This window comes from Bufo gargarizans, chromosome 7, assembly GCF_014858855.1.
Source record: "Bufo gargarizans isolate SCDJY-AF-19 chromosome 7, ASM1485885v1, whole genome shotgun sequence".
In the NCBI taxonomy this organism is placed as follows: Eukaryota; Metazoa; Chordata; class Amphibia; order Anura; family Bufonidae; genus Bufo; species Bufo gargarizans.
In genome coordinates this window covers 93,308,437-93,331,447 of record NC_058086.1, presented here as the reverse complement: position 1 = coordinate 93,331,447, position 23,011 = coordinate 93,308,437, and the positions used below count along the sequence as shown (strand labels likewise).

Below are 23,011 nucleotides of genomic sequence, written 5' to 3'. Positions count from 1 at the left end.
TGCAAGAGAGCACCAAACATGGGACATTCAAAGGTGGAAGAAAGTTTTATTCTCTAATGAGAAAAAATGTAACCTTGATGGTCCTGATGGTTTCCAACGTTACTGGCATGACAAGCAGATCCCACCTGAGATGTTTTTTACGCGCCACAGTGGAGGAGGCGCCATAATGGTCTGGGGTGCTTTTTCCTTCAGTGAAACAATGGAGCTTCAGGAAGTGCAGGGGTGTCAAACGGCCGCTGGCTATGTCCAGATGTTACAGAGAGCATTCCTCATGACTGAGGGCCCTCGTCTGTGTGGTAATGACTGGGTTTTTCAACAGGACTACGCTACAGTACACAATGCCTGCAGGACAAGGGACTTCTTCCAGGAGAATAACATCACTCTTTTGGCCCATCCTGCATGTTCCCCTGATCTAAATCCAATTGAGAACCTTTGGGGATGGATGGCAAGGGAAGTTTACAAAAATGGACAACAGTTCCAGACAGTAGATGCCCTTCGTGCGGCCGTCTTCACCACTTGGAGAAATGTTCCCACTCACCTCATGGAAACGCTTGCATCAAGCATGCCGAAATGAATTTTTGAAGTGATAAAGAATAACGGCGGAGCTACTCATTACTGAGTTCATGTTTTGAAGTTGGGTTTCTGTTTTGGGGGGTTTAGTTATTTTTTGGAGGTGTGGTCCTAAACTTTTGATCAGCTGAAAAACAGCCTGTTTCAGTTTAATAGTTGTTTTCATAAAATTGAATGCTCAAAAAATGTTTTGTCTCACTCCCATTTCTTCTTGTTGCATGTTGAAGCTCTACTTGGAACCTTGTTAAGATCTAGCCATGCTAAATATGATTTTTTGCCATTTTTCAAGTGGTCTTAAACTTTTGATCAGGACTGTATGTATTCAGGATCATAATCCCTGACAGGCAGAGCAGAGAGGAGGATAAGGCAGCTCTTTAGCTTAGTGTTGTGAAGTAACTTGTCCTCCTGTGTGATTAGGACTGGTTTTGTGTGTACTTATAGGACAGCGGCCATTTTGTTTCTCCTAATCATTGCTCCACAGACAAAATGAGCCATTATAATTAATGAAAGGTATTTGGGAATATATTTATAATAAAGTAATATTTAGGAATTTTCATTTTCTTAATTCCTGGAGAACCCCTTTAATGGCTGCCTTGGAGAGTTAATATACAAAAGTCTCCTGGTTAGAGTCTTCAGATCTCACCATCGTAAAAATCTCATTGCAATCAAAAATACATCAAGCTCTAGTTATATACTCAGGCAAAATCAATTCGTAGTACAAGCTGAAATGTACAGTATATTAAATAAATTATTAGAAATAATCATTATGAACTTCCAAAGCACATAACATGAACAAAGTTGTGTCTCAACTGGTGAGGGTGCTGCCACATGTTTAGGTTTTTCATGTAGTTTTTGAAGCCAAAACCAGGTGTGGATTGAAAAAGGTGGAGATGTAGTATTTTCCCCTAATACTTTCTCTCCTGTTATTATGATCCTGATTTTGGCTTCAAAACTGCATCAGAAAACCATGGAAATGTGACAGCATCCTGAGGTGGATTCTCTAAGCCCCTTGTCCAGAATAGTAGGTGCATAGCTGCCTACTGTCCCGATTTTGCCGGGACTGTCCCTGATTTTCAGAGACAGTCCCGGCAAATTCGTGCTGCCTCGGGCTGGAAAATGGGTGGGGCAAATGCAAACCCTGGCCACAAATTGGTCTTATATGCCCCGATTTTACAACTCAAATGTTGGTAAGTATGCAGATGTTGAGAATCACAGAAAGGTGGCACTGGTGTAGCAGAGCAAAAAGACTGATGTAGAACTGCGAAGAACTGGTGTGGCAGAATATATAACACTCCAATAAATGCATAACGTGTAAAGAGTGAAACTGGATCGCACATCCTAATACTATGCTTTTATCTAATAACTGCTTCTCAGCATGATTTAACATCGCTTCTCAGCGCAATTTGTCGTATACCTACCCCTATGTTGCCTCTTTGAATGGGAGCCTACTCTAAATTTGGTGCAGCGCTGCGCAGCGACCACCGTAGCCGCAGATCCACACCAGCAGGCAGCGGGACCCAGCAGTCAAACAGCGCCCCGCTGTCTGGCAAAGCCACCCTGGCACTGGGCCCCACCAACCCACCAGCACAGCGCCAAAGCAACAACGGCCGCCACACAGCACTGCACCATGTGAACAGGTGTGAAACTCACCTTATCGCATACTCTCAGGAACTCAAACTGAGAGGAGGTAGGAATTTATACACCCTTAAGCCTCATGCAGACATCCTTGGAACACGGTCCATGAGATACCGGACTGGAATCCTGCTTATAGTGCAGGAGCGCACAGCGTCATTAACCAACGCACAAACAGAAAAATAAACAAAGTGAAAGGAAAGAAAATAAAGACAACAATTCATATACGTGAACATGATTACAGACAATTCATTAAATTAGAAAACTTAATCTGAATGTGAAAAAGTAAATTTCTAAATATTTGTACCATAATTATGTACACGATTACTCAGTGATGAAAAGAATATCATATAAAAAATACTACATGATACAATTCAACATAATACAGTGAATAATGAATAAAAAATAATCCATAACTTGATATTAAAGTGACTAGCACAGAACTTGAAACAAGATGTTTCTTCTTCAATCCGATCTCAACTTGATCTATTTCTAAGGGTCCATAATATATTCCCAAAGGTTATCCTCCTAAATACTATAATTGAATTATTGATCAAGAAAAAAAGATAAAAATTATTAAGAAATAAAATAACAACCCCTTTATACCCCAATCATTACAAGAGCGCTATATTCAAAGAAAGGACCTAAAACTCACAACATTCAAACTCTGGGGAATCTTAGTTTTCAAAATTGTGGCAGAATATACAGGTAGGCCAGATGCAGTATGCAGCGATGTAGCAGAGCCAGAGTAACAGAGCTGAACTGATGCAGATAGACTGGAGTAGTGAAACCGAACTGAAGTACCAGAGCTGGAGCAGTAAAGCTGATTTTGATTAACTTGGTATAGCAGAGCAGATGTAGTGCACCGAAACCTGATGCAGCAAAGTTTGTGTAGTGTGGCTCAACTTGGTATAGCAGGCTGATGTAGTAGAACTGAACTTGATGTAGAAGAGTAGAAGTAGTGTAGCTGACCATGGTATAGATAAGTTGATGGAGTGGAGCTGAACTTTGTATAGCTGAGCTAACGTAGTGAGGCTGAACTTGATATAGCAGGACTGATGTGGTAGCATTGCTTGATACAGCAGAGTTGATGGAATATGAGGAGTAAACAAGACGAGGGAAGAGGAATAGGTCTTTTTGGGGAGGTATAGGGAGGATTAGGGAAAAGATGCGTGAAGGAGACAGGTTGTGGGTAGCCTTGTATGTCATTGTCAGTACTTTGAAACTGTTTCGCTGGCCAGTAAATAGCTAGTAAAGGGATTGGCATAGTAAAGGGATTGGCAAAGTAAAGGGATTGGCCAAGAAGAGAGGCAGTAGAGGAAAGAAGGGAGATGTGAAATAACTGTGCAACAGAGTTGCGGATATATTGGAGGGGTGCAACAGGCCACATTAAACATTGTGGCAGTAGTCTAGGGGGGATTTGATAAGGGCATGTACAAGCATTTTGGTTCACTCAAGGATAAGGAAAGAGCAGATTCAAGAAATGTTATTGAGGTGAGGGCTTCAGGTTATAAGAGCTTGGATTTGTAGTCTGAGGGACCAGGCAGAATCATATGTGGGGGAAGTGTGGAGCTAATAACTATGATAGATGTGCTATTGTTATTAAATATCAACAATTAAAGGACTTTTCTGGTTATTTCAAGTTATCCCCTATTCACAGGATAGGGATAACTATTAGATAGGTGTGGGTCCTACCACTGGGACCCCCACAATCACTAGAACGGGAGCCCCAAACCCCATGGAGCCCCCCCTGAAATAAACGAAGCAGGTGGTCTGAAATGCGCACGGCTACTCCATTCATTTCTAAGGGAGTTCTGGACATAGCCAAGTGCTGTACTGGGTATAGGTATAACCCTTTAAAGGGATTGAATATGAAGTTTTTAAACCCTTAATAAAAGTGTTAGTGGAAGATATCAGGGGCAAATGCAATATTATATCAACAGTGTGAACCACCGTGTATCACAATCACCCAAAATAATCCGCTCAGCCCTGAAGTTACTTAGTAAATTCTTAGTTAAAGCGATCAGTTATTCACCCAGTTTTTCTCATCAGGAACACGTCCTCCTTTATGTCGCCAGCAGACTTTTTGCAGGTGTCTTTCCTGTTTCATGAATATTTACAAGCTGTTTTAGTAAGAGAGACCACCAAGAGTTTTTCTGGTCTAGAAGGTCGCCTAGGAGCACTTCTCTAAATATTTAAAGAACCTACAGTAATTATAAAAAAAATCCATGGTACAGTAAGCCTTTCACTAGAAGATGTTTTGTTCATAATTTGTCCTGCCCAGTGGTCAGCAGTCTGTTTTGCAGAGAACAAGCTGAGTTTTATCTTTACGCATCTTGGGGCTGCTAGGGTGTATTTGCATAATTTTTTTACAATATTATGGTAACATCTTTTGAAACACTACATAATGTTGAAAGCAATTAAAGTATTTTTATGAGTTAAAAAATAAAACTAAATGGTATGGAAGGTGTTAAAATAATAAAACAATTTATGCTTCCTAATTCAAACCCCCCATTCCAGCGCCACAACTCCGACCCTCTATGCCGCTGCCGCCATGACACGATGTTCTTGATCGAAGCAGTGATGCTCCCCATATTCTGCATGTGACCCCTACAGCCAATCATTGGCCTCAGTGTTATTTTGCACAAAACCACTGAGACTACAGATTGGCTGAAGTCAGGGATGGTATATGAGCATGTTATCGTCATGTACCATAGATAGATTCTGACCAGATGTGGACAACTCCATTAAAGGGGACCTAAACCTTCTGTGAAATCAGGATCATGCTGCAGCTTCTGCGCCTTCAGGTTTCATCTGCTCTGCTTGGCTTTTCCAGCGTGCGGAGTACATAGCCCATACACTTTTTGGTGAATCCATACTCCACATGCTTGGAAAACAGAGCAGAACAGATGAAACCTGGAGGTTGTAGTGTTTGGAGTGCCAGTTAATGGTAAATTAACGACTAATATATGCCCATGCTGGAACACCTCCAGAATGCTTTCTTAGTCAATTAGCACCGTTTCTTTACAGCTTCAGATAATAATGTAGAGGTCTTCACCTTCTCGTAGATGGCATACTTTAGTCCAGAGCTGTAGTTCTTGTAGAGGTCAAACAGACTTGTAAAACAGCTTACAGAAGGAAGGGAACCCAGGGGGTAAGGCCTCTCTCACACTTCCGTTTTTGTTTTTTTCGTTTTGTGGGGCAATTATTTGCTTTCCGTATACGGAACCATTAATTTCAATGGTTCCGCAAAAAAAAAACGGAATGTAATCCGTATGCATTCCGTTTCAGTATTTCAGTTTTTCCGTTCCGTTGAAAGATAGAACATGTCCTATTATTACCCGCAAATCACGTTCCTTGGCTCCATTCAAGTCAATGGGTCCGCAAAAAAAACAAACTGAACACATACGGAAATGCATACGTATGTCTTCCGTATCCGTTCCGTTTTTGCAGAACCATCTATTGAAAATGTTTGCCCAGACCAATTTTTTCTATGTAATTACTGTATACTGTATATGCAATACGGAAAAACGGAACGGAAGCGGAAACACAACGGAAACAAAAAAAACTGTAGGGGCCCAGTCCAATACTGACTGAGATCAACCTTTTTATTAGCATGGCTATAGAGATCCTACAGGCATGAACATGCAACAACCAACAAGTTGGCACCAGTATCAAATTACAGTACTTTGCATTGACTCTCTTGTTTCTGGAAATAATCCATCCTTATTTTGCATAAATGTACTATTTTGAAGTGTTTATTCATCCACGCAACTGATATTCTTTATTTCTGCAGATCCCATCTGGTCTATTTATTCCAAGCATAGCAGTGGGAGCTATAGCTGGTCGCATAGTCGGTGTTGGAGTTGAGCAGCTTGCCTACCACCACCATGACTGGATCATCTTTAGGAACTGGTGCAGACCAGGAGCAGATTGTGTCACTCCAGGCCTCTATGCTATGGTGGGAGCTGCAGCTTGCCTAGGTACAGACCCGTAAAGTTTTACTGCATCATTTTCATGTCTACCTTAAAGATTATTCAGTTGACTGGAAATTGATCTAACATTTTTGAAAAAACTTTTGGGTTGAATTTTTCCAGCGAGAGAAAGAAAGCGAGAGAGTAGATGTATTATAATAGGAAGCACTGTTCAATAGATCAGGGCATGGTTGGTTTTGTGTCAGATTTTACAGAATCCATTTGTCTTCTGCAGCCTTCTTGTATGCTCACACATTGCAGGCTGCTCAATTCTGTTCAGTGTTAAATACATCAGACAAACCCTCTGATAGCTCGCTCTGTAACCACTCTACCACTCTCTCTGCTCCATGTAGTACAATCTTTACAACCAGCTAAAGTAAACATAAATCACAAGGGATATCAAGTTTATAAAAGTCCAGGATAAGGCCTCATGCACACGACAGTATTTTTTCACGGTCCGCAAAACAGGGTTCCGTTGTTCCGTGATCCGTGTCCGGTTTTTCTTCCGTGTGTCTTCTGTGATTTTTGGAGGATCCGCCTGGCCGTGCAGAGCCAAACGGATCCGTCTTGACTTACAATGCAAGTCAATGGGGACGGATCCGTTTGACGTTAACACAATATAGTGCAATTGCAAACGGATCCGTCCCCCATTGACTTTCAATGTAAAGTCAGGAGTCCCTATCAGAGTTTTCTCCAATCCAATGGTATATTTTAACTTGAAGTGTCCCCATCACCATGAGAACGCCTTTATGTTAGAATATACCATCGGATTTGAGTTACATTGTGAAAACTCAGATCCGACAGTATATTCTAACACAAAGGCGTTCCCATGGTGATGGGGACGCTTCAAGTTAGAATATACTAAGAACTGTGGACATGACTGCCCCCTGTTGCCTGGCAGCATCTGATCTCTTACAGGGGGCTGTCATCCGCACAATGAACCCCTCAGGTGCATATCATAGCCCCCTGTAAGAGATCAGGTGCTGCCAGGCAGCAGGGGGCAGACCCCCCTCCCTGACCAGTTTTTAATTCATAAGTGGCCAGTGCAGCCCCCCTCCCTCCCTTGTGTTAAATTCATTGGTGGCCAGTGCGGCCCCCCTCCCTCCCTTCCCTGTATTAAATTCATTGGTGGCCAGTGCGGCCCCCCCCCCCCCCAGCAGGGCCGTTTGAAGGAATTTGGGGGCCCCAAGCAAAATAGACATGGAGGCCCCCCCTCCACGCCCTCCCCACCTTACGCACGCAAAGCCTACAGGAACCACAGTATAGCCATACAGTTTAAGTTCACCCACACTTTATATAAATAAAAAAGGAGGTTTACAGTGCAAATACTGCAGTTGCATTTAATGTGCATGAAATTTGAACATTTTCAACAAATGAACATTTGCAAAAAACACCACTGTACCATACAATCCAATATACATTAAAAAAGTGCACAATAACTAAATCCAACATACTTAAAACACACACACATTAACATTTTTCAGTTCTTACAAACATGTGCAAATGATCTAAAACTAAGGCAATCACAATGTCCTCCATGTCCAAAAACTGGCGAACATCACGCTCAATTGATGTAAGTGCCAGTCCTGTGAGCCTTTCTTGGCCCATGGTGGACCTCATGTAATTTTTTATCAGCTTCAAAGCTGAAAAGCTCTTCTCACCAGAGGCCACTGACACAGGGAGAGTCAGGAGTAGACGCAAAGCAATGCTTAAATTACTGTACAAATCCAGTAGCTTCTCACTGTATATGTAATTAAGCATGTCAAATGGGGAAGTGGCTACATGGTCTGGAAAAGTGTAGAGAGATGAATTGATCTCAAGTGCCAAGTCATCAGCATCAATGTCATGGAGGGTTTGTCCTTCTTACTTCCCCTCCCTGTGTCCTTCTTATTCCCCTCCCCGTGTGCTTCTTACTCCCCCCTCCCTTCTTATTCCACTACCCCATGTCCTTCTTAGTCCCCCCTCCCCCTCCCTGTGTCCTTCTCTACCTCCTCTACCGATATCTCCTCCTCTACCTCCTGGCTGTCACTCAGTCCGGCCGGGAACCGCTGTCACGGACGGTGTACAGGAAACAAGACAATGCAACATGCATATATGACTCACTGGATCCAAAGCTAAGGAACCAAAAGGGAGACCACTGCACAAGACCTGGCACTTTCCCTGGCTGCTCAGCCTATGCAAAAATCCCAGAGGTGGATGGTTGCATATCCACGTACCTCGACTATATAACACCTGAACACCCTACAATAGTGAGGGGACACGACCACCGGCTCCCTACACCAGACACGGAGGGAGTCAGGGTCACCTGGGATCCAGCAAACAGAAAATAACAGATAAATGTACAGCACTTAACTTAGTAGCAGACTGGGAAATAGGATCAGCATGCACACACACTCCAGGAAGAAGTATAAGCCACCCAGTAATGCATTATGGGGAGGAATTTAAAGGGAAGCAATCAGTCCAACTACATGACAGCTGAGAGAGGCTAACGAGATGAGGAACTGAACACCACAACAAAGAAAACTCAAGGAGGAGGTTCTGAAAGGCTTCTGTCAGAGCTTCTCAGCTGTCTGGTTGTGACAACCGCGTGGTACAGGTCAGGAGATTCAGTTTCCTGTTCCCGGCCACGGCCGGACTAAAAGGAAGTGAGCACTCACTCAGTGTACACTTCCTGTCAGTCCGGCCGGGAACAGGAAACTGAATCCCCTGTTCCTGTACCGCGCGGTACCCGGCCGGACTGAGTGACAGCCAGGAGGTAGAGGAGGAGAGCTCGGCCACGCTACAGAGCAGCAGTCAGCACAGCAGAGGAGGAACTCGGGAGGTAACCAGGAGTGCTGCAGCTGCCTGAGGCTCTCTATAGAGCGCTCAGGCGGCTGCAGCCTTAAAGGAAGCAAAACAAGCACCGGCTCTGCTTGGGGCCCCGGGCCAGCTTGGGGCCACAAGCAATTGCTTGTTTTGCCTGTCTGTTAGCGACGGGCCTGCCCCCCGGCCCCCCTCCCCTGTATTAAATTCATTGGTGGCCAGTGCGGCCGCCCCCGGGCCCCCCTCCCTCCCCTGTATTAAATTCATTGGTGGCCAGTGCGGCCCCCCCTCCCTCCCTCCCCTGTATTAAATTCATTGGTGGCCAGTGCGGCCTCCCCTCTCCCCCCCATCATTGGTGGCAGCGGAGAGTTCCGATCGGAGTCCCAGTTTAATCGCTGGGGCTCCGATCGGTAACCATGGCAGCCAGAACGCTACTGCAGTTCTGGCTGCCATGGTTACTCAGCAATTTTTGAAGCATTATACTTACCTGCGCTGTCTGTGACTGGCCGGGCGCTCCTCCTACTGGTAAGTGAAAGGTCTGTGCGGCGCATTGCTTATAGCACAGAATTTAATACGGGGGGGGGGGGGGGCTGGGGGGGGCCGCACTGGCCACCAATGAATTTAATACAGGGGAGGGAGGGAGCTGAGTGAAAACTCAGCTCTGAAAAAGCTGTATGCAGACGGATCTGCGACTCCGTCTGTGCTAAAGTAGCCTACGGACGCGGATGGCAATCTTGTGTGCCTCCGTGTTTTTTCACGGACCCCTTGACTTGAATTGGTCCGTGAACCGTTGCCCGTCCAAAAAATAGGACAGTCAATGGGTCAGCAGAAAATCACGGAAAACAGAACAACGGACACGGATGCACACAACGGTCGTGTGCATGAGGCCTAAGAGAGAGAAGTGCTACAGAATGAGCAGTCAGAGAACTTGTTTGACAGATTTCACACAGAATTGTATTGAGCAGCCTGCAATGTATGAGAATACATGCAGGCTGCTAAAGACAAAGAGGACAGAAGAAAATAAATATATATTTATCCCACAATAGAGCCAATGCAATAAAACCCCACCCAAAAGCCTTTAAACAAAGCAACCAATATATGTATTAAGTATTGATGAAAAACAAACAAACAAAAAAAAAAGAGCTTTCCTGTACAGTATAGCTAGTACAGGTCTAATATTTATACTTAAATCACTATATACATGGGATTAATTCTTCAGTACTTTCAGGAACCTTCAATTTCAGTAGTTTATTATTCAGTGTTCGGACCAGTTACTTAAATAAATGGTAATAAATAATGTTGGGCATATGATGGTGCTCAACATCTACAGTATATTAACTGTGCCTTACAAATTCAGCTCAAGGGGTAAATTCTGATCGCTGATGTAGAACATGTTTTTTCAAGCCAAAGTCACTCTTCCCAGGCGTTATGCTATATTCATAATGTCATGTCATGCTGGGTTTTCTCTGTTTTGGTAATTGAGCTCCCAAAGTGTAAAGTAGATATTACAGATGGTGGAAAGAGAAACTGTGAAGCAATAAAAGAAGTGAACTATGGGAAATCAATACCCAGACCATAGTACAACTGTAACTCTAACAATGGAAGCATTGTGGTGGGTAACATGCTATAGCATAGGAGTGAATCAAAGTGTAGGTTCACTTAAAAATGTATTAGAGGTTTGCTCAAGTAGCTATTACCTAAATTTACTGTTATTATTAGAATTGCTCCCATTAGCTGCAAGAGCGACCTGATGAAAACATGCAATATTAGAAGCCATGAGACTGCCTGCTGGGTTTATGTAGGTAAACTGTAGTCTATACAATATAGCAGGGACCAGAAACCTCCAGCACTCCAGCTGTTGTGAAAGTACAACTCCCAGCATGCACACTTGTTTGGCTGCTCTTGTAGTAGTTTCATAAAAGCTGGAGTGCTGGAGGTGGCTGATATATAGGAGAATATAGGTAATTGTCAATTTAAATAAAATCTATGTTCCTTACCAGACAGGGATTTACTGGCCATAGACTACAGAGGAATTTCTTGGTTGGCCAATGCCCAGAGGGCAGCACGAGCCCACCGCACAGCCGCCAGCTAGACATAATGATCTGTTATGCCCAGAGTTAATCAGTTAACTATCCGGCCAATTTGACATTCAGCAGTGCACTTATATGTTCTAAAGCCCTTTTATGGCGTGTATTAGTGGCAAAAAAATATATATTTGCCGGTCGGCGGTGCAGTTATACAGTATGTTCTAAAGCACTTTTTTGCGTGTATTATTGGCACAAAGAAAAGTATTTGCCGTTGTGTGGTGAAGTGAGAAAATTACAGCCCGTTATGGCATGTATTAGTGGCAAAAAATATATATATTTGGCGTTCAGCGGTGCAGTTATATGTTCTAAAGCCCTTTTTGGCATGTATTAGTGGCAAAAAAAAAAATATTATTTGCCATTCAGCGGTGCAGTTATATGTTCTAAAGCCTTTTGTGGCGTGTATAAGTGGAAAATATATATATATTTGCCATTCAGCTGTGCAGTTGTATGTTCTAAAGCCCTTTATGGTGTGTATAAGTGGCAAAAAATATATATTTTTGCCGTTAAGCAGTGCAATTATATGTTCTAAAGCCTTTTGTGGAGTGTATAAGTAGAACTAAATAAGGGCATCCAGAGGAGCAGCAACATTTTGCATGAACTACATCAAGACATCCTGCCGTTCGCTCTGGCGCTTTAATTCCTGTAACAGATCATAACCCACAGCCTTGGGATGACCAGTGGGGTCCATGCCCTGAGTGTACTGTAACGGATCAGCACTTGTGAACCCACTGTGCTACTCCAGAGCAGTCCCAGAGTCAGTAGTAGCTGGTACAGGAGGACCAGAAGATACTTGAGATAGTTACCAGCAGTACAGGCGCGGTAAACAGGCAGGGTAGTTACCAGGAGCAACAAAGCAGGAACCGAAGGATGAGGCAGAGGCGTAGTCAGACAGGCAAAAGGTCAGGGCAGGCGGTACAGGTACAGGTCAGGCAACCCGGGTCAGCAACGGGAAAAATAAATCTGTGGAGCGGAATCCTCAGAAGCAACATCACTCACACAAACAGAGTGTCCGGGACTGCAGCAGTAACTTGGAAGCACTGGCCATTGATCACCGAAGAGCACAGCGCTTGGGACCGCGGTGGTAAGCAGGTGAACAGCGTCGTACAGCAGTCACTGTTACAGTACCCCCACCCTCACGCCCCCACTTCTAGAGTCCACGACGAGACAGAAAGATCTTTATCAGATCCGGCGGCTCCCAAGATCTCTCTTCAGGACCAAATTCCTTCCAGTCCACAAGATAGTAGGTCTTCCTACCATGTTTCTTAATGTCCAGGATGTCCTTGACTTCAAATATCTCATCAGCATTTTTTGATACCGAAGTTGGAGTAGAAGGAGTTGTTGAGAAACGATTAAGGACAACTGGTTTCAGTAAGACATGGAAGGCATTGGGAATATGCAGAGAGGGAGGTAAACGTAGCTTGTATGTCACTTCATTGATCCTCCTCAATACTTCAAAGGGTCCAAGGAACCGGACAGTTTGGAGTTGTGCCCCCACGTTAGGACATGTTTCCTTTTGGCAGATGGCACGAATGTCTTCCCGGGAGGAATGTCTCTTACCAGGATAAGAGCCACTGTGATCAAGCGAGCAGGATCTATCAAGTATTGGGGCTCCTCCTGCTAGTCGGAAAAGTCAAATGATCGTGACATAGCATCCGCCTTGATGTTCTTCTCGGCCGAGCGGAAATGCAACTCAAAATCAAAACGGGAGAAAAAAAGAGTGCCCACCTGGCTTGGCAAGGGTTCAGACACTGGGCTTCCTGCAGATACGTAAGATTCTTGTGGTCGGTGGAAATTATTACTGGATGCTGGGCTCCCTCAAATAGATAAAGCCACTCCTCCAAGGCGAGTTTTATGGCCAGGAGCTCCCTGTCTCCTATAGTAATTCCTCACAGCGGAGAAGATGATCTTGGAGAATCCACAAGTAAACATCTTGCCCTTGGAACCTTTTTGTAGTAAAACAGCAACGGCTCCTATGGAGGAGGCGTCCACTTCTAAAAAGAATTGGCTGGAGACATCGGGATGTTGCAGAACAGGTACAAAGGCAAAGGAGTTCTTTCATTGGACGAAAGCGGCCTGTGCCTCAGGAGTCCAATCTTTGGCATTCACCCCTTTCTTAGTAAGAGCAGAAATTGGAGACGTAAGATATGAAAAATTCGGAATAAACTGCCCATAGAAATTGGCGAATCCCAGGAAGCGCTGTATAGCATGAAGACCCTGTGGGCATTGCCAGTAATCTGTCATCTGAGATGATGTATCCAAGAAACGGTACAGTAGTCTTCTCAAAGATGCATTTCTCGAGTTTGGCATAGAGTCGATTTTCCCTCAACTGCTGTAAGACTAAACGTACATACTTCCAGTTAGTGATTAAATCTGGAGAATAAATCAGTATATTGTTCAGGTACACGATATTGTCCAGGTACACGATCACGCATATACAGATCCCGGAAGAATACCACAGGAGCATTGCACAGACCGAATGGCTTGACGAGACACTCGTAGTGTCCATCACGAGTGTTGAAAGCGGTCTTCCATTGGTCGCCCTTTCGAATGCGGATAAGGTTATATGCATTGCGCAGGTCGAGTTTGGTAAAGACCATAGCCCCCCGTATTTTGACCATTACCTTATTCAGACCTCGATAGTTGATACAGGGCCATAAAGATCCATCTTTTTTCTGCACAAAAAAGAACCCCGCACCGGTAGGTGAAGTGGATTTCTGGATAAACCCCCTCTCCAGATTTTCTTTGATGTAGTCAGACATCGCCTAAGTCTCTGGAAGTGAGAGTGGGTAGACTTAACCACGAGGAGGTGTAGCGCCAAGCAGAAGGTAAATTGGACAGTCATATGGAAGATGAGGAGGCAGGGTCTCGGCGTCTTTCTTACTAATCACGTCCGCAAAGCTGGAATACTGCTGCGGAAGTCCAGGCAGGTCTACAGGTACAGAAGGCATGGAAGCTGGTCGGACCTCCGCTAAGCAGGTGGAGTGACAAGACTATCCCCAACGCAGGCTCTGACTGGAGTGCCAGTCCACAACTGGAGTGTGCAGACGCAGCCAGGGTAGCCCAAGGATTACTGGATTCACGGAAGCTGGCAGCACATAGAAGGAGATCAACTCAGAGTGCAGAAAGCCTATCTGTAACTTAAGGGGTATAGTAACAGAGAGCATACCAGTTCATGGTGTGGTAATCCATTTACGGAGGCCATTGACAAAGGCCTTTCCACACGAATGGTGGGAAGCCGATACTGATGGACCAGAGCTTGCTGAATGAAGTTACCGGCTGACCCAGAGTCCAAGGATGTAGGCACAGACAGTGTGAGTCCCTTGTGAGAGAGAGTCACCGGAACTGAAAGTTTCTGAGAGGACTTCTCCTGGTCTAGAACCACAAAGTGGCTCTTGCCTACACAATACAGGCACAGATTTTCTGCTTTGCGATGTAGGCGTTCCTGGTCAGACAGTCAAAGGCGCTTTATTTGCATGGGCTCTTCAGATGGGGTGGACACTCGAGTAAGGACCGGTCTCTGGAAGGATGGAGCCGAACGAGGTGGTCTTCTGGTGCTTGCTACCTGCTTAGAATGTTCCCTAAAACGCATATCAATCCTTGTAGCCAAGTGATCAGGTCATTCAGAGTAGACGGGCAGTCGCAACCAGCTAGTTCATCCTTAATACGGTCAGAAAGGCCCTCCCAGAACATCACCAGTTGAGCCTCATTGTTCTATGCGAGTTCAGAAGCCAGGGTACAAAACTGGATGGCGTACTGACCCACAGACGAGGAACCTTGTCATAGATGCAGCAGAGCTGAAGCAGCAGAGGAGGAGCGGCCGGGCTCCTCAAAAACCATCCGGAAGGTAGCCAGGAAAGACTGCAGATTATTGGTCTCTGGACCTCCATGTTCCCAAATAGGATTTTCCCAGGCAAGGGCCTCATCAGACAGGGACACAATGAAGGCAACCTTGGACCGCTTAGTGGGAAACCTCTGCCAATGTAACTCAAAGTGGATCAGGCACTGATTTAGGAATCTACGACAGGTTTTTGGATCACCACCATAGCGGGTTGGCAGAGGGAGTTGCAAACCAGCGACACTCAGTTCCGGATTAATTGGAACTGTAGTTGTAGCAGGGGTAACAGCGACTGGCGCCCTGCAGTGGCTGGAGAAGAGATGGCATCCAGATGAGCAGCAACATTTTGCATGAACTGCATCAAGACATCCAGTCGTTCGCTCTGGTGCTTTAATTCATGTGACAGATCATGAACGACAGCCTTGGGATGACCAGCGGGGTCCATGGCCTGAGTGTACTGTAACAGATCAGCGGATGTGAACCCACTGTGCTACTGACTGGCTGTACCCTGGAGGGGCGTGACTAAGCAACTACCTGGTCTTCGCTAGAGCCTCTGATGGTGAGGATGGACTTGGGTCGTTAGGGTAGTTGCCAGGTGCCACTCCAGAGCAGTCCCAGAGTCAGTAGCAGCTGGTCCAGGTGGACCAGAAGATACCTGAGATAGGTACCAGCAGTACAGGCGTGGTAGACAGGCAGGGTCGTTACCAGGAGCAACAAAGCAGGAACCGAAGGATTAAGCAGAGGCCTAATCAGACAGGCAGAAGGTCAGGTCAGGCAATCCGGGTCGGCAAGGGGAAAAACAAAGCAGGCAGAGATCAGACAATAAGCAGAGTCCAGGGACAAAGTATAGGTCAGGAACACAAGTGGTTATCAAGCTCTTTAGCAACAGACTAGGACTTTGACACTCAGGCATCTGGGAAAAGGGCTGAGCCCCTTAAGTATGTGTAGGAGAGCCAGGGTTGGTCAACGAGGTCACCTGACCCAACCCAGCCCAGGGAGTGATGCGTACCGCCCTTAGATCAGTGACACATGAAACCAGCCGAACTCATGCTGTGTCCAGGGCTGAATGGAAGCTGTGGAGCGGAATCCTCAGAAGCAACATCACTCACACAAACAGAGTGTCCCGGACTGCAGCGGTAACTGGGAAGCACTGGCCACCGATCACCAAAGAGCACAGCGCCCGGGACCGTGGAGGTAAACAGGGGAACAGCGTAATACAGCAGTCGCTGTTACATTGCCGTTCAGCGGTGCAGTTATATGTTCTAAAGCCCTTTTTGGCATGTATTAGTGGTGTAGGGGATCAACTCTCTTTCGGGGGTCATTCTCACAGATATCTTCAGGACACCAAGTTTAAGATCCAAACACGGTGTTTTATTGTGGCACATCCGCATAAACATAAACAATAATACAAAATAATAAACACTCGCCTGGCTGGGCTCTAACTAAACAAACAGATCCCTGACTCACCTAAGTCCCTGTTAACACTCTGCGAACACATTCGGCTTTCTGAGCCAATGTCCCACAGCCTCCTGGCTGTACAGAGCACAGTACGCCCACTGTCTCCAGTCCAGTGTCTCTTGGGGAATCGTGGTCTCTCAGCCCTCCTGGCTTGGACCACACTGACAGAGCCTCCAGGCCTCTGTTCACAGGTAACACACTCCCCTCTTTCTGACACCCTGGGAGGTGCTTTATGCCAGCCTGATTACTTCCAGCTGGTCTCGCCTGTGGTGGAATAGGGGTGTGGACCGAACCATCCACCCCTTTCTTGCCTCTACCCTGCGTGAGACCTGTCACTGTCTCACAGTGGCAAAAAAGTCTAGATTATTTGGCGTTCAGCAGTGCAGTTATATGTTCTAAATTCCTTTTTTGGCGTGTATTAGTGGCATAAAAAAGTATTTGCCGTTGTGTGGTAAAGTGAGAAAATTACAGCCCTTTTTGACATGTGTTAGTGGCAAAAAAAAATATATTTGCTGTTCATCGGTGCAGTTATATGTTCTAAAGCCCTTTTTGGTGAGTATTAGTGGCAAAAAAAATACACTATATATTATTTGGCGTTCAACGGTGCAGTTAAATGTTCTAAAGCCTTTTTTGGCGTGTATTAGTGGCACACAAAAAAAGTGTTTGCCGTAGTGTGGTGAAGTGAGAAAATTACAGCCCTTTTTGACATGTGTTAGTGACAAAAAAATATATATTTGCCGTTAAGCGGTGCAATTATATGCTCTAAAGCCCTTTTTGGCGTGTATTCGTGGAAAAAAGGGCTTATTAGCTGTTGTGTTGCGAAGTGAGAAAATTACAGACTTTTTTGGGGTGTTTTAATTTCCTTTTTATTTATTCATTTGATGTAACAGTATGTCAGACAGAGAAGTGCCAGGCCCTGCACAGAGGAGTGACAGAGGCCTAAATGTTTCTGGCGCAGGCACAGGTCGCAGTAGAGTAAGGGGGCGTTGCAGCAGGAGTCACAGCGAGAGGCTCCCGGTGTCATCTAGCAGTCGTGTCTTGACCAGCAACCCAGCGGTTCTTGAATGGTTGACCGACATCAGACACCCCCAGCCAAGAGTCGGTGGGTTCGTCAGACACAACCCTTAGTTGGCAGCAGGCCCTGTGCCCTCACCTTTCCTCAACCTGTTTCTGTCCTTTTTTGTTCCCTCAGCCAGAGAAGTATTATATGATGTGGGCTCAGCTCTACTATACAGCAAGGAAGAGCTAATAGAGGACAGTAAGCAGCTACTGGCCAGCCAAGATGTGGAGGAGACATCCGCCGCTTCATCCGGTAGGCGGGCAAGTAGTGATGAGGAGAGTGGCGTGGGAGCTGGTGTTGCGAGCGGTCAGGCTCCTGACCCAGAAACCGTTGAGAAGGACATCAGTGACGAGCAGACAGTACTTGATGATGATGATGTAGCAGATCGCACTTGGGAGCCGGGTTAATTAGGGGCTTCTTCATCATCGGGAGAAGAGGGTGGCTGCTTGCCCGTGAGGCAGCGGCAGAGCCAGCAAGTCGCTAGCGTGGCCAGGAGTCATCAGGTTGGCAGCAATGGAGGTTGGGAGCCAAACATGCCTGGGGTAGACCACCCGCTTCGCAGGAGCCTACCTGCCTGGAAAGTAGTGGTGCAGGGGTTTACGAAAGCAGCGGTGGTCAATCAGTGCTGAGTGTTGGGAGTAAAAGCACCTACTCGGTCACCATAAAGTGGCCTGGGAGAACTGATGCAACTGTTGCATCCCCCAGTGGCACGCATCCGATTTCAGGCAGTCGAGGCTCCACTACCTCACCTGAAGGGAGCTGTCCTTCGCATCACCTGCTGGTCCTGATGCTCCTGCTCCTCCTCCTCGTCAGTCATTCCGTTAGCAATTGATCACTGAAGCGATTGCCAAGAGACAACAGTATGCGTTCACTCATCCAACGGTGCAGAAGCTGAATGTGCTCCTGGCCAAGTTGCTGGTGCTGCCGTCCCTCCCTTTCCAAGTGGTGGACTCTGCATCTTTCATAGAACTGATGGCTTGTGCCAAGCCGAGGAGGAGAGTCCCAAGCCGTCATTTCTTTGCTAAAAAGGCAGTACTAGCCCTGCACATGTATGTAGAACAGAAGGTGGGCCAGTCCTTGAGCCAGTCGTTGTCTGCCAAAGTGCACGGCAGCGCGACGTGTGGAGCTGTGACTACGGTCAGGGACAATACATGTCCTTTACGGCCCACTGGGTGAATGTGGTTCCTGCACAGCCACACCAGCAACTTGGCCAGGTGACGCCGATTCCACCTTCACGTTCTCACGCCGTTGGTCCTGCGACAATGTCTGCCTCTGCCTCCTCATCCTCCACCGTGTCCTCAACCTCTACTGCAGGGACAATTCACAGTGTCCTTCCAGCGTACCACATGTGCAGGGCACGGCAGTGTCACGCTGTTCTGCACCTTGTTTTTCCTAGGCGAACTGAGTTACACAGGGGAGGAACTGCTCCTTGTCCTTCATCAAGAAATCGAATCCTGGCTTTCTCCGTGACAAATCAAAACCATGGTGACCGTCAACGGGAAGAACATGGTGTCGGTGCTGCATCAAGGAGGGCTGAGCCATAAGCCTTGCATGGCACACATGTTCAATCTGCTTGTCAAGCAGTTCCTGAAGTCTTCCACCCATCTGCAAGACATCCTAAAAATGGCCAGGAAACCTTGCATGCACTTCAGCCACTCGTACACCGCAAAGCACACCCTCCTTGAGCTGCAGCGGCTGAATGGCATCCCCCAACATAGGCTGATATGCGACGTTTCCATCCGTTGGAATTCCACCCTCCATATGTTGGACCGACTATAAACGATAGGCCATAAACGATTTATTGATAATCCAAGCGGACAGGAGTACTCACTCCCCTGTGTAACTTCGATGTCAGCCAGTGGCAGCTCATGTGTGACACCTGCCTTTTGCTCAGGCCCTTTGAGGAGGCCACATTATTTGTCAGTCGCCAGGACTACGGGATGAACAACGTCATTCCACTGCTTCCTTTTACTGGAACAGATGCTGGTAAATCTGGCTGGTCAGGGGACTGGAGATGTGGCGCCTAGATCTCATGGCCACATGAGCCCCGTGGGGGCTGAACTGGAGGAGGAGGACATTGGAGCACAAGCAATGTGTAGTGAAATGGGTGGTTTTTCTACACAGGTGACAGTAGAGGAGGAGCAGGAGGCAGAGGACCCAGGCACATCGTGGCAGTATGCAGTGGAGATGGGGCAGAGAGTCCCTCCGAGTCACTTGCACAAATGGCCCGATGCATGCTCACTTGCTTGCGTAGTGACAGCAGTATTTTCAGCATTAGGCAGAGGGATGACTTTTGGCTCTCCACCTTGTTGGACCCTAGCTACCGGTCCAAAATGGGGGCCTAGTCAGTTGGCGCCATCGTCCATCCTTTCGCAGGTCTGATTGGGGGAGCCCTCTGCGCTCACGTTCCCCTGCCATGGCTGATATGCCAGGGTGGGGGGGTAGGAGCAGTTCCAGCTCCACCAGCAGCAACTTGAGCTAGAGTCACTCATGACCAGATTTCTTCACCAACCTAGGGAAGAAACTCCCCAGCAGCAGCAGATAGACCTGGAGCAGGACCTGAAGCAGCAGGTGGTGGCATACTTGGACAGCACCCTGCCACCCCACATTGAAGATCCGCTGGACTGGGCAGCCAGACTCGATTTTTAGCCGCAACTGGCAGAGTTTGCCCTGGAAAAGCTGTCTTGCCCGGCCAGTAGTGTGGGGTCAGACTGGGGGCCATAGTTACCCCAAGAAGAACTCACCTGTCCACTCAAAATGTGGAGAGACTGATCTTTGTCAAGATGAATCAGGCGTGGATCAGACAGGATTTCCACCCACCAATGCCTGATGCATCAGACTAGATCAGGCATCCTCAAACTGCGGCCCTCCAGCTGTTGCAAAATTACAACTCCCAGCATGCCCAAACAGCCTACAGGTATCAGCCTACAGCAGGTCATTGTGGGAGTTGTAGTTTTACAACAGCTGGAGGGCCGAAGTTTGAGGATGCCTGGACTAGATCATCCAATGTGCCACACCAACACTTTGACAAAAGAGACTGGTTTCTTCTGGCTACCTGCCTCAGCTACTATTCTGATACTGTCAACTGCCTGATGCCACACATCCAATTCCAAGTGCTCCTTTTTTCACCCACCATCTTCAGCTGGTACTGGTATTGCCACCCACCTCCACACTCTGTCACCATGTCACTCTGTGTTCTCATGATGCTTCTTCCACCTCCACACTATGTCACCTTGCCACTCTGTGGTCTCCTGATGCTGCTGCCACCTCCACACTATGTCACTTTGCCACTCTGTGGTCTTCTGATGCTGCTGCCACCTCCACACTATGTCACCTTGCCACTCTGTGGTCTTCTGATGCTGCTGCCACCTCCACACTATGTCACCTTGCCACTCTGTGGTCTTCTGATGCTGCTGCCACCTCCACACTATGTCACCTTGCCACTATGTGGTCTCCTGATGCTGCTGCCACCTCCACACTATGTCAGCTTGCCACTATGTGGCCTCCTGATGCTGCTGCTGACACCTCCACACTGTCATTGTGCAACCCAGTGGCCTCCTCCAGATGCTGCCATCACCACCTCCACAATGTCATTGTGCCACTCTGTGGCCTCCTCCTGATGCTGCTGCCGCCACCTCCATACTCTGTCATTGTGCCACTCTGTGGCCTCCTGATGCTGCTGCTGCCACCTCTACACTGTCATTGTGCCACTCTGTGGCCTCCTCCTGATGCTGCTGCCACCTCCAGAGTCTGTCATTGGGCCACTCTGTGGTCTCCTCATGCTGCTTCCACCTCAACACTATGTCACAGGGCCACTCTGTGGACTTTTCATGCTGTTCCCACCCTCCCCACTTCATGACCGGGCCACTATTTTGCCTTTTGGCCTGGCTGACATCATCTTTGATTTGACCCTTCTTCTGATCTGTCAGGAAGAAGGAAAAATGAGAAGCACAATGGATCCTGTCTATGTAACAGCTGTAAGGCCTGCACAACATGGTCCCTATTTTGCATCAGAATTGGCTTATGATTTGGTAGCCAAAAGCAGGAGTGGGTACAAAACACAGAAGACAAATATTCCATTCACGTGTCATCTCTGTTTTGGATCCACTACTGGATTTTTTTGGCTTTAGTAATACTGAAGGATTACTGACCAAATCCTGACCGAGTGAAGGCAGATGCACCACAGACAGGATACATTTTTGGGGGGTTATTGTTCTGACAGATCAGAGGAAGGGCAAAATAATCAGTGACATAAACACAAACTTACTGCTGACACTCTCTCCACTCTGTCGGGGCGGCCCTACTTGTATAAGCGTTTAATAGAACAGGTTCTGTAGACATCTATGTGGAATCAGCAGACTTCTTAATGCTAGCATTGACCTGTAAGGCTGAATTCACACTTGAGTAATTTAGTTAGTTTTGACCCTGTAACTGCCCAAATAAGTGAATTGTGCAGTGATTCTAAGAGTGACGCCTGTCATCTGCAGGTCATACTGACTCACAGTATTGTTTCACTACCACAGCAGACTCCCTATGCGTGTTACTGTAAGGCACAGTGTTCTGTTGATTGCAGGGTGGTCATAACAATGGAAATGAGAAGTGTATAATGTGATGGAAAAATGATTCAAGCCAGCAAAGGAAGCAATATGGATAGTAACAATACATTAGTAACTGTCTTGTATTATCTTTCTGTACATGATAAATGCTATTTGCTGAAGTGACGCAACCCCTGTAAGTTCCCAATCTGCCCCTGTGCCAGACATCGGACAGTTAGGTAACTTGAAGCTTCTGAGCCCCAATGCAAAATCTCGAACAGCTCTCCCTCCAGGTCTCCTATATTAGTGATGGCGAACCTATGGCACGGGTGCCAGAGGCGGCACTCAGAGCTCTATATGTGGGCACCCACGCCCTGGAAAAAGTCTATGGCATAGCAATATGCTTTAGACTTTTCCTGCCATTCATCATCCCCAGGATACACTATGAACAGCACAGGCAGCGCATTAAATGCAGGCTATTAATCTATTATAGATAAATGATAAAGGACATGAAAGATATATTATATTGGTATTTAGGTTAAATTGCTGTGTCGGCCCTTTGCGATAAATAAGTGGGTATTTGGTTGCAGTTTTGGGCACTTGGTCTCTAAAAGGTCCTATATAATACTTCTTCAGTAGGGGTCTTTGGACCAAGCCCAGGCTTAGATTGCTACCTCTGCCCCCCCTGTGTTGGAGTAAACTCTCTCTGCTGTAATAACAGTCTGGTTGATTAAATATGACGTATTCAGATCATTCCCTCTAGCTGTCTTTTGAAAATAATTCCAAACACCCTATAAAGAAACTTTTCATGCAATGTTTGTATGTGAGGCAAAAAAGCTTTGATATTTTCAGGCACTTGGGGAAAAAACTGATTTCTGTTGAGAACAATGGGGTCCATATAAATGAACAGTAAGTGTTGGTGGAGCACTAGGTAAGTATAACCAGGGTGCTGACTACCTGTGAAAATAGGCAGTCATAGAAATATACCGGTAGCTACAGCTGTTCCTATAGCTTAAGATATCTGCAGTGTATAACAACTGTCTACCTGAGTGGGTTAC

At 46.5% G+C, this 23,011-nt stretch overlaps 1 protein-coding gene across 1 annotated transcript in view; it reads left to right on the top strand.

Annotated features, from left to right (window-relative positions):
• LOC122944177 (H(+)/Cl(-) exchange transporter 4) overlaps nucleotides 1-23,011 on the top strand; it is a 57,106-nt gene that overhangs the window by 18,269 nt on the left and 15,826 nt on the right. The window contains exon 5 of the mRNA XM_044302407.1: nucleotides 5,999-6,185. Coding sequence (XP_044158342.1) covers nucleotides 5,999-6,185 — 187 coding nt within the window. The remainder of the gene's footprint in view (nucleotides 1-5,998; nucleotides 6,186-23,011) is intronic.